Source organism: Lacerta agilis, chromosome 9, assembly GCF_009819535.1.
Source record: "Lacerta agilis isolate rLacAgi1 chromosome 9, rLacAgi1.pri, whole genome shotgun sequence".
Lineage (NCBI taxonomy): Eukaryota > Metazoa > Chordata > Lepidosauria > Squamata > Lacertidae > Lacerta > Lacerta agilis.
In genome coordinates, this window is record NC_046320.1 from 21,647,816 (window position 1) to 21,662,574 (window position 14,759).

The 14,759-nt window shown below is 41.1% G+C and overlaps 1 protein-coding gene across 1 annotated transcript in view; it reads right to left on the reverse strand.

The window, feature by feature from the left end:
• Window positions 1-6,412: 6,412 nt before the first annotated feature.
• The window catches only part of PDGFRA (platelet derived growth factor receptor alpha), a 52,147-nt gene continuing 43,800 nt past the window's right edge, over window positions 6,413-14,759 (reverse strand). Inside the window, 7 exon segments of the mRNA XM_033159933.1 lie at window positions 6,413-6,623; window positions 8,246-8,481; window positions 9,068-9,173; window positions 10,372-10,471; window positions 11,196-11,307; window positions 12,199-12,321; window positions 12,592-12,701. Coding sequence (XP_033015824.1) covers window positions 6,476-6,623; window positions 8,246-8,481; window positions 9,068-9,173; window positions 10,372-10,471; window positions 11,196-11,307; window positions 12,199-12,321; window positions 12,592-12,701 — 935 coding nt within the window. The 3' untranslated portion in view covers window positions 6,413-6,475.

Below are 14,759 nucleotides of genomic sequence, written 5' to 3' on the forward strand. Positions count from 1 at the left end.
AGAAGAGAAGACTCCCTGGAAAAGACCCTGATGTTGGGAAAGATGGGGGGACAAGGAGAAGGGGGCGACAGAGGATGAGATGGTTGGACAGTGTTCTCGGAGCTACCAACATGAGTATGAGCAAACTGCGGGAGGCAGTGGAAGACAGAATGCCTGGTGTGCTCTGGTCCATGGGGTCACAAAGAGTCGGACACGACTAAATGACTAAACAACAACAACATAAGATCCTAAGAAGAGCCCTGCTGATCAGGCCAATGGGTTGTCTAGTTCAGCACCTCTTCTCAAAGTGGCCAAGCAGAGGCTCATGGGAAGCTTGCAAGCAGGACCTAAGCTCAGCAGCTTTCTCTCCATCTGGGAATCAATGGGCATTCAGAGGCACATACTACAAGCAGCGGAGATAACATTATATCGGACTAACCAAGGTTTGCTTCCATTTGAGATTTTTAAGGACATGGACCGGGCCAGCCAAAGCTATTTTGCTTCCTGAGGCAGAAGACAAGATGTTTCCCTCCCTTCTTTGTAAAGAAGACAATTGGACCGGCAGTTGAATCTCACTTCATTTGAAGTGGAGATGAGATGGGTCATTTCAGGGAACAGGTTGGGAGCAGCCTTGGAGGCGGAAGAAAATAATAATTCTTTCTGCCCCCTTGCTCAAATTGGGAACCCAACCCTAGGAATGTGTATAATAAATCCCTCTGGATATGGAAGAGTGATGGAAGTGGGGAAAGTGTGTTTAAGAAAAACGGAGGGATTTTCTAAACTACAATCTGGATTGAAGAGAGAGAGTTGTACTAATTCACAAAGGGGCTTCTGCTAGCACAGTGGCAAGGTTTCCCCACCTCCACCTTTTCTTCTTCAAAATGGAACTTAGACCAGCCCTTTCAAATGGAGGATACCATCAAACAGAAGAGTGTCCTCTGTAAAAGAGGACACTTGGCCGCCCTATCACTGGCTCATTTTCAAGCACAATTCAAACTGCTACTACTTGCCTTCAAAGCTCTAGCATGCTTTGCAACAAAGGGATTGGCGCTTTCCACACATACCTGCCTGCACACTGAGATCATCTTTGCAGACCCCTCTCTAGGTGTTGATGGCTGCTGGAGAGGAGGGATCCTTTTTTAGTTTTGGCTTTGGAATGTGGTCCCCATGAAGGCTCGCTTGGCTTCTCCTCTTAGCCAGTGTGGTGTAGTGGTTAAGAGCGGTGGACTCGTAATCTGGTGAACCGGGTTCGCGTCTCCGCTCCTCCACATGCAGCTGCTGGGTGACCTTGGGCTAGTCACACTTCTCTGAAGTCTCTCAGCCCCATTCACCTCACAGAGTGTTTGTTGTGGGGGAGGAAGGGAAAGGAGATTGTTAGCCGCTTTGAGACTCCTTCGGGTAGTGATAAAGCAGGATATCAAATCCAAACTCTTCTTTCTTCTTCTTCTTCTTCTTCTTCTTCTTCTTCTTCTTCTTCTTATTCTTCTTCTTCTTCTTCTTCTGGTCTGTCTAAGATATTTTTATTTTCTCTCCCAGGCCTTTTAAGCACTTGGCTGAAACCCATTTGGTTCTGCTGAAGCTAGGATTTTGGGTTCTTACTCTTCTGCAGTTTTTAAAGTTTTGTGTCTGTGTAAATAAAATTCTATTGCTTTTAGCTCTTTTGTCGTATTTGTTACCTGGGCTGGTGGGGCTGAGGGTCTCAAGGATTCCACCCTTCAGCGGATCCAAAGGACCTTAGATCCAGTGGATCCAAAGTATCTGTATCCTGCAACTCCTCATTCTGAGGCTTTCCTTGTTCAGTCTCCGGTGGGAGAAATGTCCCAGCATCTTACCTCCTACCTCGGTTCAGGGCCTCTGACACATTGGACCCCCTATTTCCACCAGCAAAATCAGCAAGACAGAAATCTATGCAGTATCCAAACTCCCCCCCCCCAAAAAATAGGCATGAAGGTTTAGGATTGTACTCTGAAGCTGCAATCCTGGACACACTTAACTAGGAGTAAATCTCACTGAGCTCAAATATAGGAGTTACTCCCGAGTAGACATGTAGGATCAAACAGTGATGCTGCCAGTTACCATTTGTTTAAAAGAGACAAACTGAACTGAGACATGCATGGGAGAGACCTGCTTGAAAGGAAAGGCCCTGCTCTGAGCCAAGAGTAAAAACCCTCTTAGGTATCTTTAAATTATATATCATTTATTGAAATATAAAGATCTTAATTTACATGGTGTTTTTTTTTAAAGACAAAAATAAGAACAGGGGCACTTGTATTACATTTTGTACCTATGGTCACTCATTCCAAATGGTTCTTCTCAAACACTTCACAATACCACCTTTATGGAAACTCTTCCGCGCTTTTCTTTATCATTCTAAAATATAAATTTCGGACATTTAAAAGTGCAACAGTTAGCGTGCCTGTGGAGTATATCACAGTAAAAAACAAACAAAAAACAAAAAATTATAAACAAAGGCAGTGATACAGCTTGTCATAAATGTTTTGGCAGTACTCTCAAAGTCGATATAAAAATACATATATACATATGATGTATAACATCACCTTATCTCATGTCCCTCATTATATCATAGGACTGTTTGTACATTTGCAGACCACTTGTAAGGAACAGGGCCATTCAAAATGAGAAAGTTGTGTTTCACAGGCAAGGTTCGATTGTCATGATACAAATACAGAACAGACAAAAGCTGGGTATTTCTTTTTCTGAAAGCTTCTCAGAACTGAGCCACAGAGAAATGTCACAATAGAAGCCTAAAACAGGCTTCCTCAACCCCGGCCCTCCAGATGTTTTTGGCCTACAACTCCCATGATCCCTAGCTAGCAGGACCAGTGGTCAGGGATGATGGGAATTGTAGTCTCAAAACATCTGGAGGGCCGAGGTTGAGGAAGCTTCTCCTAAAACAAATCATCAAGACAGTAACAAATCCAGGGTTTTTCCCCAGGCTAGTATAGTATTGAAAGACTAACATTGCAATCTCATATGTCTACTCAGAAGTAAGTCCCATTGAATTCAATAGGGCTTACTCTTGGGTAAGTGAATAAGATTGCAAGCCTTAGTCTAACAGGTAGCTCTTGCATTAATGTGTTGCCTTCGTAAAGTTTTCTGATGTGCAGTCCATTGCAGTGTCGGAACTTTTCATAGGATTATAAATCTAAAAAAATATATACTGCATAGTTTGGTCCACAACTAGAACTTGGTCCCAATCCAGCTATAGTTACATTGCCAAAAACATGTTGGGCATAACTAACATGAGAGTAGGAGGCAATAAATGTGCTCATCCACGTTGCAACGTAGACAGGAAATTAAATTGGATCCCCATCTATGACATGCAGTATGGGCATGTGTTGCAATGGATCTGTGTTCACCTGAACAAGATATGGGATAGGATGAGTTTGTTTGGTGAGATACATAATAAAACTACAATAAGAAAAAGAAAAACCAAGGTACGAATTATTGTAGCTTATTCTTTAGTGGCCAGTGAAACAGGAAAGCCTGCAAAACATGAGAAGACCTGATCCATGTGCAGTAATGCAAAACACACACGCAAGTAAGGTGTTTGCAATTTCCATCCATTGCACCGGCACATTTGTAATAAGTTGGATCTAGCAGAGAAGAATATCTCAAGGCTTGGACTTACTCATCCAAGTATTTGCACAGATTTATACTGGGCCCATCACGCTTTGGCATTCGAACCTCAAATAATTATGCACATTTAAGTCCCATTAATTTTAATGGGATATGGTTCCGCTTATTTTGGGAGATCAAACTGAGGTCTTTTTCACTCGTTCCACTGAAGCATCCTTGATGCTTCATGTTTAAGTTGTAGTTAGTTTTTAGCATCAAAAGAGATGGCTGTGTAGTTCTGAGTCTGGCTCAAAGCATTGATTTACACTGCATTTTAATCCTGCCAGGTGCTCATCAACTGCTGTGGAGCTTAGTTCCAACACAGCACTGTCTCTAGCACAAGCTGCCTTCATCTGTTTGTCCTTTAACTATAACATCAGTAAAGTATGGAGCCATAGCTGTAATCATAGGTAAGCCCGCGAGTTTGGCACAGAGAAAGTTGTATTCCTCAAAATGGTTGCTCACCACTGGCCAATTGCTACCCTATGCTGCTCTTAGTGACATCATAGGAAATCCAGCAAGCCTCCACATTGGGCTACATTTGCATGAAGGAAATGCCAGATCAATTAATGCTCTACCATCTGGTTTCAATACCAGGGACTCAGCTATACAGCTGCAAATAAAATGTTTTAAGTGTGTTTTAAGTGTAATATACAATGTGACACTAGATGGGGATGGTGAGCCTTATGGAAAATTCATTGTATTTTTAAAAACGCTTTTAAAAAAGCATTTTCAGAACTGTTTTTTATATGTGTGTAGATTCCACCCAGGTCTGAGTCTTAGTATGTTTTATTAAAACTACACATAATATGCCAATAATATGTCAAGTTTCTTTTTCCTCACCCGTGAGCAACTGTTGCCTGCCACGTACATGTCTAGGATTAAGGAACAGGGATTTTTGAGCTAATGGCACAGCTCTTTCGCACGTTTACCCTGTGACATTTCTCTTTAATGAAACTCAAGCTCTGGATTTATGAAAAACACGGGATTTCTTTTTGTGCACCATACTTTCATGCTCCCTGTAGACTGATTCCAGTTCATGATTTCCATAGATTGTGACAAAATCACAGCCTAGGGCTGCAACTCTGTGCCCACTTAGCTGCAAAAAAGTCCCATAGAACTGAATGAGGCTTATCCAGGAATACATTGTAAATCATCACAGAAACGCTATCAGACACATTATATTCAGATGAAGGAAGGACTGGTCTCAAACTATTGTGTGAGAATGACTAAAAGAAGGATCAGCAACTGCTTGGGGCTATTTTACACATTACAGAGACAGATGTGCCACTTGAATATACACACCACAGAGGTCACAGCCAATCCTATATTTTAAATGTATTTCCTTCAAAAATGCAACATTGTTTAGAATCAATTGCTTTACTCCCAATTCAGTGCCCATTGGTGTGGATGGGAAAAAGACTCTTTACTTGTTAACGTCCAATGTTATAGCTAAAAACTTGACAAGGGCAAGAGGATCCGGTTCCATTTTGTTATACCAGAAGTAGAACTTTCTTTCTTTCCAAAGTGGCTACATACTTAATTGGAAATCTCAGGCTCGGAAAGAAGCGTTTTCAGAAAGAGCATTTGGTGCATCCAATCCATTTGTCGCAAACCCAAAACAAACTTCCCGTGTGCTCTATTTCTCGACCGCTCCAAGCAGCCTTACTATTGATTGATTAGCCACACATATTTTGTGCAATAACTTGAGAAACCTGGTTGCAAACGAAGGTTTAAAAATAAACTTCAATTTCTGAAGAGTTCCACTGAATCAAAGGAGGATTCACCAGCACATAAATTCATTGTATTAGGATAGCTACTCCGCTAAGGGTGGATGCCGTAGAATACATTAGCTTTCCCTACTTCCTAAACTAGTTTTAATTTACCAAAGCCATTAACAATCAAATAGAAAAGTTGTTTCTTGTAAATGTATAAATGCTAAAATGCTTTAGTTCATTAGTGTTTTTTTTCAGTACTGTGTTTTTTAGGAAGGACAAGGAGTAGTTATAAACTATACTTAGTGATACTGAAACAGCAGTAGGTAAACAATTATTCTTCTATGGTTATGAAGAGTCTCACTTGATTTACTAAGCTATCGTATAAGGTTAGAAATTATTGTAATTCCGTTTTATTTGTATTAGCTGCAAAAAGGTAAAAAGGTTTCCTAGTACCAATTAGTTTGAGTTTCAAAAGTGGTTTTCTTTCTCTTTTTTGCATGTACTTCACTCATGATAGTTCAACAGCAGCTTATGATGAGACTGAAGGAAGAAAATACACAGAAGTCTTGAGTGGTCTTCTAAAAAAAATGCCTATTCCACATATGCCACAAAACATCCTGGTAAGGTATTTACATAATTACATGGGTGATGTTTCACCATAGTGGAAATGTTATTCATCTGAGTTGTGAATGCCCTTGAAACACAAATGGACTGTCCATGGCCTTTTCCTTTATCCACTCACCTATCAGAATAGCAGATGGTACTGAGATGCTATGGAAGTGCTTAAAAGCTGGTTTCTAAATGTCTTCTTGTTTCACAATTCCGGGTGAGATCTTTACGTCCCTTGTTGGGACACTTGGGATTGCAGGTCTCGACCATCTATGTTAAAGTGGTTTTCCTTAGGGAGTCAAAAATCCATGAGTTATGTGTTGAGATTTTCTTTCTTTCTTTCTTCTTTCTTTCTTTCTCTTTCTTTTTTTTTTTTTTCTTTTCTTTTTCTTTCTTTCTTTTCTTTTCTTTCTTTCTTTCTTTTTCTTTCTTTCTTTCTTTCTTTCCTTTTTCTTCTTCTTTCTTTCTTTCTTTCTTTCTTTCTTCTTGTCTCGCACCCCTCAAAAGATGTCCACTACTTCCTTCGGGAATTACAGGAAACTGTCCTCAACCAGTTCTGAGGAATCCATTCCAATGTCATCGATCATGTCAATATCCTCAATGGTCTCATCCTCTCGCTTTACGAATGTGGAGCTGCTGGAGCCAGTTTCGATGGCACTTTCTTCGGAAGTCTGGGAACTGTGTAAGAAGACCACAGGGGAAAACATTTAGGAACTTAAAAACACTGTGAAGGACACATTCTTCAATTGTCTTGGGGCAACAGAAGTCCTCCTTAGGAATTCATCAGAAGGCACGTGCCACATAATTTTGGAGTCCAAAAGAAAAGTTCCCCAAAGAGACTCACCTTACATGAAATGCTTTAATGCTGCAGTTTTCAAGCTCTCTACCTTTGGGGAAACTTCTCCACATCAGCTTGCTTGCTGAAGAATCCCTGTGCATTTGTCACCAAACCACTGCTCATTGCAGAGGATTCTGGGAGCATATCCCAGGTAGCACATTAAATTCATGCAGGGCCCTGGTCAGCCTTGCTGAGCTTCACCATTACCATGTGTGGGACTAAAGGGAGTTCTAGCACAGGTCTACACCTGATGACAAATCTCAGGAAACAAGGGATGCATAGAACACATAGAACCCCAAATCATAAATCTGAGGAAGCATGAGAGTAGTAAATACTATCTGGACTCCACCACTCGCTGGACAATACTGAAGATCAGCTCAGCCACTAGTTCTGTGCACATAATGATAAATTATAATGGTAAAAAGCTGCCTATATGAAATCACTAATCAAGGACAAATTACTTAACACGTTTTAAATCAACATTCTGGATATGCTGCCTTGAGTAGGCAACAGGGATATTTGAGGGGCTTCTTCTTTGCAATAGTGACCTGATCTGCATTTCTCAGGTTTTCAATGTGATTACCCTTCAGAGTTCACTTCTCTGAATTTTGCAGAGTTCACACTTCTCTGAATTTTGCAGAGTTTTTGGTTCAACCAAGGCTACCAAAATGTCAACAAAAATGTTCCAGTTACAGGTGGGTAGCCGTGTTGGTCTGCCATAGTCGAAACAAAATAGGAAATTCTTTCCAGTAGCACCTTAGAGACCAACTGAAGAAGTGTGCATGCACACGAAAGCTCATACCAAGAACAAACTCAGTTGGTCTCTAAGGTGCTACTGGAAAGAATTTCCTATTTTGTTTCAACAAAAATGTTGACGTTTTATTATTAAAAGTACATTTAGAAATGCATCCTTTGAAGAAAAAATACATCAAGGCTTCAATCCAGACTCCTAGTCTGCTGTGCTGGGTGGGGGATTATGTAGGTGGGGTAGAGATCTTACCAGCCGAAACAGTTCCATCAGCAGAGTGGTACCAGCAATAATCCTCTGGCACAGAGCTCCCTGTTCCACTTGTGCCAATCTTGTGAGCAGGTGGAAACACAGTCAGAAGGATTCCACCATTGATAGGACCAGAAGACCCAAATCGGGCACTCAGGGGAGCAGAGAGGTACAGGTCACAAGCCAGCCCCACTGCAATCAGTGGCATTGCATAGCTCCCCTCCATCCTCTGCCCCAACTGGTATTTGGGGTTACAAACGTGATGCTGACTACACTGCTCTGTCATCCTTTGTGGGAACCATTATTTAAATATTTACGTTGTTGTAGACATTCTTTTAAGTTGCGGGTCAATGTGAAAACAGTGACAGACATAAAATTAACAATGGCACAGAAAGACTGGTCAATCTAGGCCTAGTGGTTAATGAAGTCGGGATTTAGGTCACAGTGAACTTTAATCAGGTGTACCTGTGCCTGTTCCTTTTGCTGAGCTCGTCTTCTGAAACAGGGTCAATATCTGGCAGGGGGATTATATAGCCACTGTCGGCGCTGAGTCTTTGTTCATCAAATCCACTCTCCCTGTCCTTCAGTTTGTCTTCATTCTTGTAAGTGACTCCAATGTAGGTGTTGTCACAGTCCGCTCTCATGCGTGTGACAGCGGGATGGTCACTCTTCAAGAAGTCCAAGTGAATTCTCTCATAGCTCTGAATATATATATAACAAAATTGGTTGGATTTGTTTAAGGCTCTCCATCCACACTTCCCCAAAATAGGATCTTTATAGATCTTCTCTATAAAACCTAGTAAGATTTCCTTTCAATGAATTTTTTTGCACATGAGTAGTGTTTTGTGTCACATAGGGTCAGAAGTGTCTTTTAAGGCAGTGGGGTGGGACTTCTGACCTTCGTGAGCCTAATTAAACCACTAGGCTTCTCCATTTGCCCTCTGGCATGGTTAGGCCCAAACCCACACACCTGTCCTGACATCACATGACATCAGGCGCAGGACAGAGAAAGCTACAGGCCCAAACTCAAAAGAGGGGGAATAGGACTGACAATTTGTCTCCCTCTTATGCTACCTTCAAAATCTGCTGCTTGAGATAGGTCAGGATCTTAAGATAAGTAGGGTCTTATGGTGGGGTTTTTCTATCTCCACATTTTCACCATTCTCTGCAGTGTCATCATGAAACAGCATTTTATTTACCCCACTTAAGAGCCAAGAGTCAATGGCACAACCAAGCAATGTCTTCTTCTGAAATCCTAGAAGCAACCCAGTTTCCAAAAGGACAAACCTTCTTGTATTCTCCAGGCAACAGGTTCTCAACTATTTCGCTCAAGTGGTAAAAAGAAGGTCTTTTCTCGGGTTCACTGTTCCAGCATTTCACCATGATGTCATACCTGTGAACAGTATTGAGGCGGGAGGGAATAGCTTAATGATTTGTGGCGTTTAAGCAAATTGATGGCAGTATAAAGACAGACATAATGCGGGGGAAGAGAGCTGTAGAGGAAGCCTAGCTTTGCAGGTGCAGTGACAAATGTGCAAACTGATGAACTGGAGATTGGCTCAGCCATCAGTCTTACTCCGTTCCCCATGCTTCAGACGGGCTGTCTATCTTTTTTTACTCTTAAAAGTGCCACATAGACCAGCCATGCATTTATCTGCGTGTTTGTCACCATTTTTTAAGAAAGGAAACTTTTTTTTAAAGTGTTTTTTGAGTGACGTTGTGGGTCTTGGTGTCCAATGCTGGAGATTCAGAAGAAGTATTGGAGTGGGAAATAGACTTGCCTCATGTCCCCATTGCCAAGGAATATCCAAGCCAGAGCCATGCCTTCAACACCCTCCAGCCTGAGGAGGCTGTGTTGCCATCTGTGAGCTCCGATTACTCCAGCCCTTGGCAGAACCCATTGCCTCCCCAGTGTCACCAGAATCGACAGCTTCCGAAGCTGGCTAAGCCCTTCAAACCCACTGGAGCTAGATACTCAAATATTTAAACCTCAGTCTGTATTTGCTTGCGACTGAAGCCATGTTTGAGCCTCCTCCTATGTCCCTGGTCTTCCCTCACCAGAAGAGTTTGGATATTGCTTCACCAGAAACCAGATCTCTGGGACCCTCCAGATGTAGTTAGACACCGTCAGACCCAGCCAGTATGGTCAACGGTCAGGGCAGCCTCTGCAGAGCCACATGTTCCCCACTCCTGCCTTAATGGAACCTGACCTCTGTTTGGCATTGCCTAAATCTTGTCCTGCTAGTTGTTGCCTTACCAGAACCTGAATTTGGATGTGCTTGAGTTTGTCTTGATTCCCTTTCATGGAAGCCTAGCATCTGACCACCCTGCTCACAAGCTAGATCCCCATCTGGCTGAGACCCATCACTTGGGAAAGAATGCATTGTAGGAGGAAAATTAATCAGCATCATACACAGCCAGGTTCTGCTGCAAACTTGCAGGGCTGTGCCTCCCTGCTTCCCAAGTTTAACCTGGAGAGGTTCAGATATGTTTGGATTGAATGCTGTGAGGGCACTTCTAGATCAGTCCAAGTGCTCTGTGCATAATTTCCCTGAGGTGTTGTAGAAGAATGAGATGAAAAGAATACATACACTTCACTAGTAGCATGGTCCGGTTTTGCCATTCGGTAGCCACTTTTAATTTTATTATAGAACATAGAATCAACCATCATGCCAGGATATGGAGTGCCACCTGAAAGTCAAGGGGAAATAGATGTCATTGTAATGTTTGTTGAAGTAAAATAAATTCTAGGCATGGATACGTTTTTCGAATGTTTAGGACCATATAGAACCTTTCCAGATTTTATGAGAACTGCATGTTCCTCAAACCTTCTAGAATATTCTCAGTCAAGCTTTTAGATGTACATAAGGGTGAGGCAGCCAGTCAGTCAGTTACTGAGTGAGATGTAAGAATTAAGCACAGAAAGCCTGCAACCTACATGGGGGTTACGTTCCAGGATCACCTTAAAAAACAGGGATAAATCGTGTTTGCAAACCATGCATGCAAGTTATAAAATGGGGGGTACAAATGTAATTTAAAAAACCAATACTGAACAAATGGGGGCACCAAATATATTCTTTTCCTGTGGTGAAATTTGGTTTAAGCCAAGAACTGCCCTTAAACTTCTCTTAGAAGAAGCATTGTCTAGTGGGGGATTATATCATTTGTAGTTTGGATAAGAATCAGGATATGCATGGTATCATCTAGTCAGGAGAACATGGTGTTCCTTTCTGCCTCATTAGGGATATGACATGCTTTTTTACATTTATCTTTTAATCAGTCTTCTCATTGGATTTAAAGATTTTGAAGGGGTTCGACTAGCCTCTAGCCACATGCCTACACAACACAACTGGCAGGTCTCCAGTTATTCACTGAAGTTCCATTCTTTATGTTCCAAAGTAATGAGGATGCCTACCAAGAGAAAATATTTCCCACAGCAGAATGCCATAAGACCAGACATCACTTAATGCTATGTTACAGGTTGTCAAAAATGCTTTCAGGTGCATCCATTTCACTGGAAGGAAGGTCTGCAAGAATACGAAAAATCAATAAGAGTGGTTACAAAACAATCATAAAAGAGATGTTCACCACGTATATTTTAATTTTTTAGCATATCTCAAAAGCTTGGGATACGTAACAACATTTTACAAATCCATGGAGATATTAAAATGCATCCTACATTGTCCCTCGCCACCCAAACACCACTGAGACTTTAAAATGGCTTACAGTACCACATATCAATAGTATTGTCTGAAAAGGTGATACAATTTTCCATATTGTGGTATTTATTCAAATAATTTCCAGTAAATTATTTAAAATAGTGTGATTAGGAGCCTTGCGTGGCATTTTGTCATTATGGAGGCCAGTGGCAATGCAACCTATTGACTTCCGCTGAATGACTCCCAAATGTTTTTGTTGACTCTGAGTAGAAACTAATCCAGGAATAACTGGTTTGATAAATAATTTTGCAAATACTGAAAAATGCTCCAATTGTTTTGAGAAAGCTTGTATGAGCTGGACAAGTAAGTGGGGGTGGGGAGAGAGATAATCATCAATCTATATGCTTCTTACGCTAATAAAATGTGGAGTCCTGTGCAAATCTTGCCCATTCTAATTGCAGCTCTGACAAGACACACCATACATTACTATAATTTGCCTGCAGAGAAGGTAGGGAATTCTGTGCAGCAAAACCAAACTTTTCCATAATGTGTAAAGGGTGCTTTGATGCTGGTTGTGTTTGGCATGAATAGGTTGGTTGGAGAGAACGGATGGGTGTTTGTTATCTGAAAGTCAGTTAATTTCATTTTACACACACACACACACACACACACACACACCACAAGATCCCAAAGCACTGCTTGCATTAGTTTATGTTTTCTAATGATGTAGTCTACGGTAATAAATGTAAAGGTACATACACTGCCTTTAGATACATAGTTTGAATCATGCATGATGTCTCTAGCCAGACCAAAGTCACAGATCTTCACAATTTTTCCTTGAGCCAGAAGGACATTCCGAGCTGCCAAATCACGATGAACACACTGTGGGGTGCATAAATTACATGAGTAGAATGTAGGCATAGAATACGAACATGTAATATTTCATGTTGGAAGGAACTTTAGAAAGGATGTGTAACAAAAAAGATTAATTGGGATCCTGGGATAGATTCGTTCAGTACTGCAACCCTAAAACTCTAAACCCTAAAACCTTGTAGGCTGCTCTTTTATAAAACACATTTTAAAGTTCCCCAAACAAAACAAACATCGTTTAAAACTAGGCAATCCCTTCCCAGTTTCCTTTTAGACACTCACATTTTTAGAAGCTAAGAATTCCATTCCCCGTGCAACTTGGTAAGTAAAGCTGAGCAGGTCCAACAAAGTGAGGCCTTCTGAATGGCCATCAGAGAGGAGGTTCTTCACATCTAGTTCTGAGAAGGGAAGATGAAAAGAAAAAACCACCTGAAACATGAAGGTGCATTGAAAGCATACATTGAACAGATCTGTTTCAGTCTATCATCTTTCCAGAACATATCTGTTCACAAGGAACTCACTTGAATTGAGGAAAAGTTAGTTTTTAAACAACACAGAGCAAGGGCAGCCATTGTGGTGCCATCCAGATGTTGCTGAACTGCAGTTTCCATCAGCCAGTGGTCAAGGATCATAGGAGCTGAAGTCCAACAACATCTGGAGGGCATCATACTGACCACCCTGACATCAGAGAATAAACAGATACTGTATTTTCTAGCACTGCTGCTGTCTTCCTACACATAGCCAACGGCATTCTTCTTGCTTTCCCTGGTACCAGCGCTACAATATCTCCTTCCAAAACATTTCTTCAAAACAAGTGGCTCACTTGTACATTTACATCAATCAGCGATAGACACTGCCATAAAAAAGTACAAATACCAAATATAGCGTCCTTTCTCCACTGATTATAGACTTTTTCCAAGAAATTGTAGGATTAAAAAAGTGCCACCTACATATTATACAGCTTGTTTTTGTACTTTATTCCAGTTGTGGTTTATACCCAAAGCAATGATTTAGAGATGGCATAGTCTTGTCAACTTTTTTCATATATACATCCATTTTTGTCTCTTCTAGCCCCACAGAATTCTCATGTTCCTTGGTTAACTATTTGATGGGGACCATTCAATGCCATCCAAGGACCAGTGATTCTATGGGCAGTTATCCTTATTTTTGTCCTGGGAAATGATGGCAGCAAACTGTCTAAAACCTAGCTATTCAATTACCCTGTTGGCTCAGTCAAATACTAGAGTTGACTAGCCTCTTAAGCCTGGGTCTGGAAAAGAATCAGGTTCTGAGACCACAAGCCAGGGGTGACCCAACCTGTTTTGAATGCCGCAGATCAGATTTCTTAGTCAAAGGACAGTAAAAGGGATGAGTTAGCCATATGGGCCTTTCCTAACCCTCAATTTAATACTCTACAAATCATTTGGGAGTGTTCTATATGAGGGCAGTGAGGCTGCTGGAAATGAATCCCTAACAAATAGCCCAGCCAAATGGCTCAAAATTCTGCTGAATCCAGAAAGGTAGCAAAGTTACTACAAGTGCCACGTATGACACTGGCTCTCACTAGGTATAATAATAATTTGGTACCATTCCGCTGACCAACTTCCTTCCCATATGCAAGAATGGTCATTATGGTGCTGCGTGGTGGTGGCAAGGCGAAAGGAATGTCTACTTTCAGAGGATCTCTGAATTCCTGCAGCATTTTTATTTATGGATCTTCACCAATGTTTTTGGACACAGGTACAGAGAACCAACTGCCTACCTCTTATGGAAGCAATAGCAACTTAACCAACTGGAGGTCAGGTAAGCCCTGCTGCGCTGCCCTGTCATCCACTCCCGCAACTTAGATATAGGCCCATTCATTGATTCCGCTTGCAGAAACCCATAGTTCAAGTTTTCTTCTCCTTGTAAAACCTATCTTCTTTCAGGTTTTCAAGTATATTTGGCAGGGAGAGTTGCATTGCTGGGTGTGAGTACCAAGGGCCTCACAACTAGGGCCAGGCAAATATATCAATTGCAATTTCTCGTTTTTCCAATTCCACATCAGTTTGTGATTTTATTTTTCAAAGGGCCTCATGAAAACCCATCAACTTTAGTGCAAATTTCTCCCAATATACACATTTTTTAAAGAAATCGTGCCCAATATACATATTTTTGCACAGCTATTCTCCTTAACATAATGCATTGTTTATGTTATTTTCAGTAATATATGCATTATATGCACATTTTACCCCAGTATGCATTGTGTGCATTACTTGGTGGGAGAATTCCACTGCAAAATTCAGAGAAGTGTGAATCTGGAAGGTTGGCTGTGATTGTTATTGTACTTATGCTAAACTTAACCTAATGCAGTGTTTATAAAAATGATTTCCAAATATTGTTAAAGTACAATAACAATCATGTAATGTTTGTAAGTTTTTTTAATTTTTTTAGTTTTTACACGGGTGTAT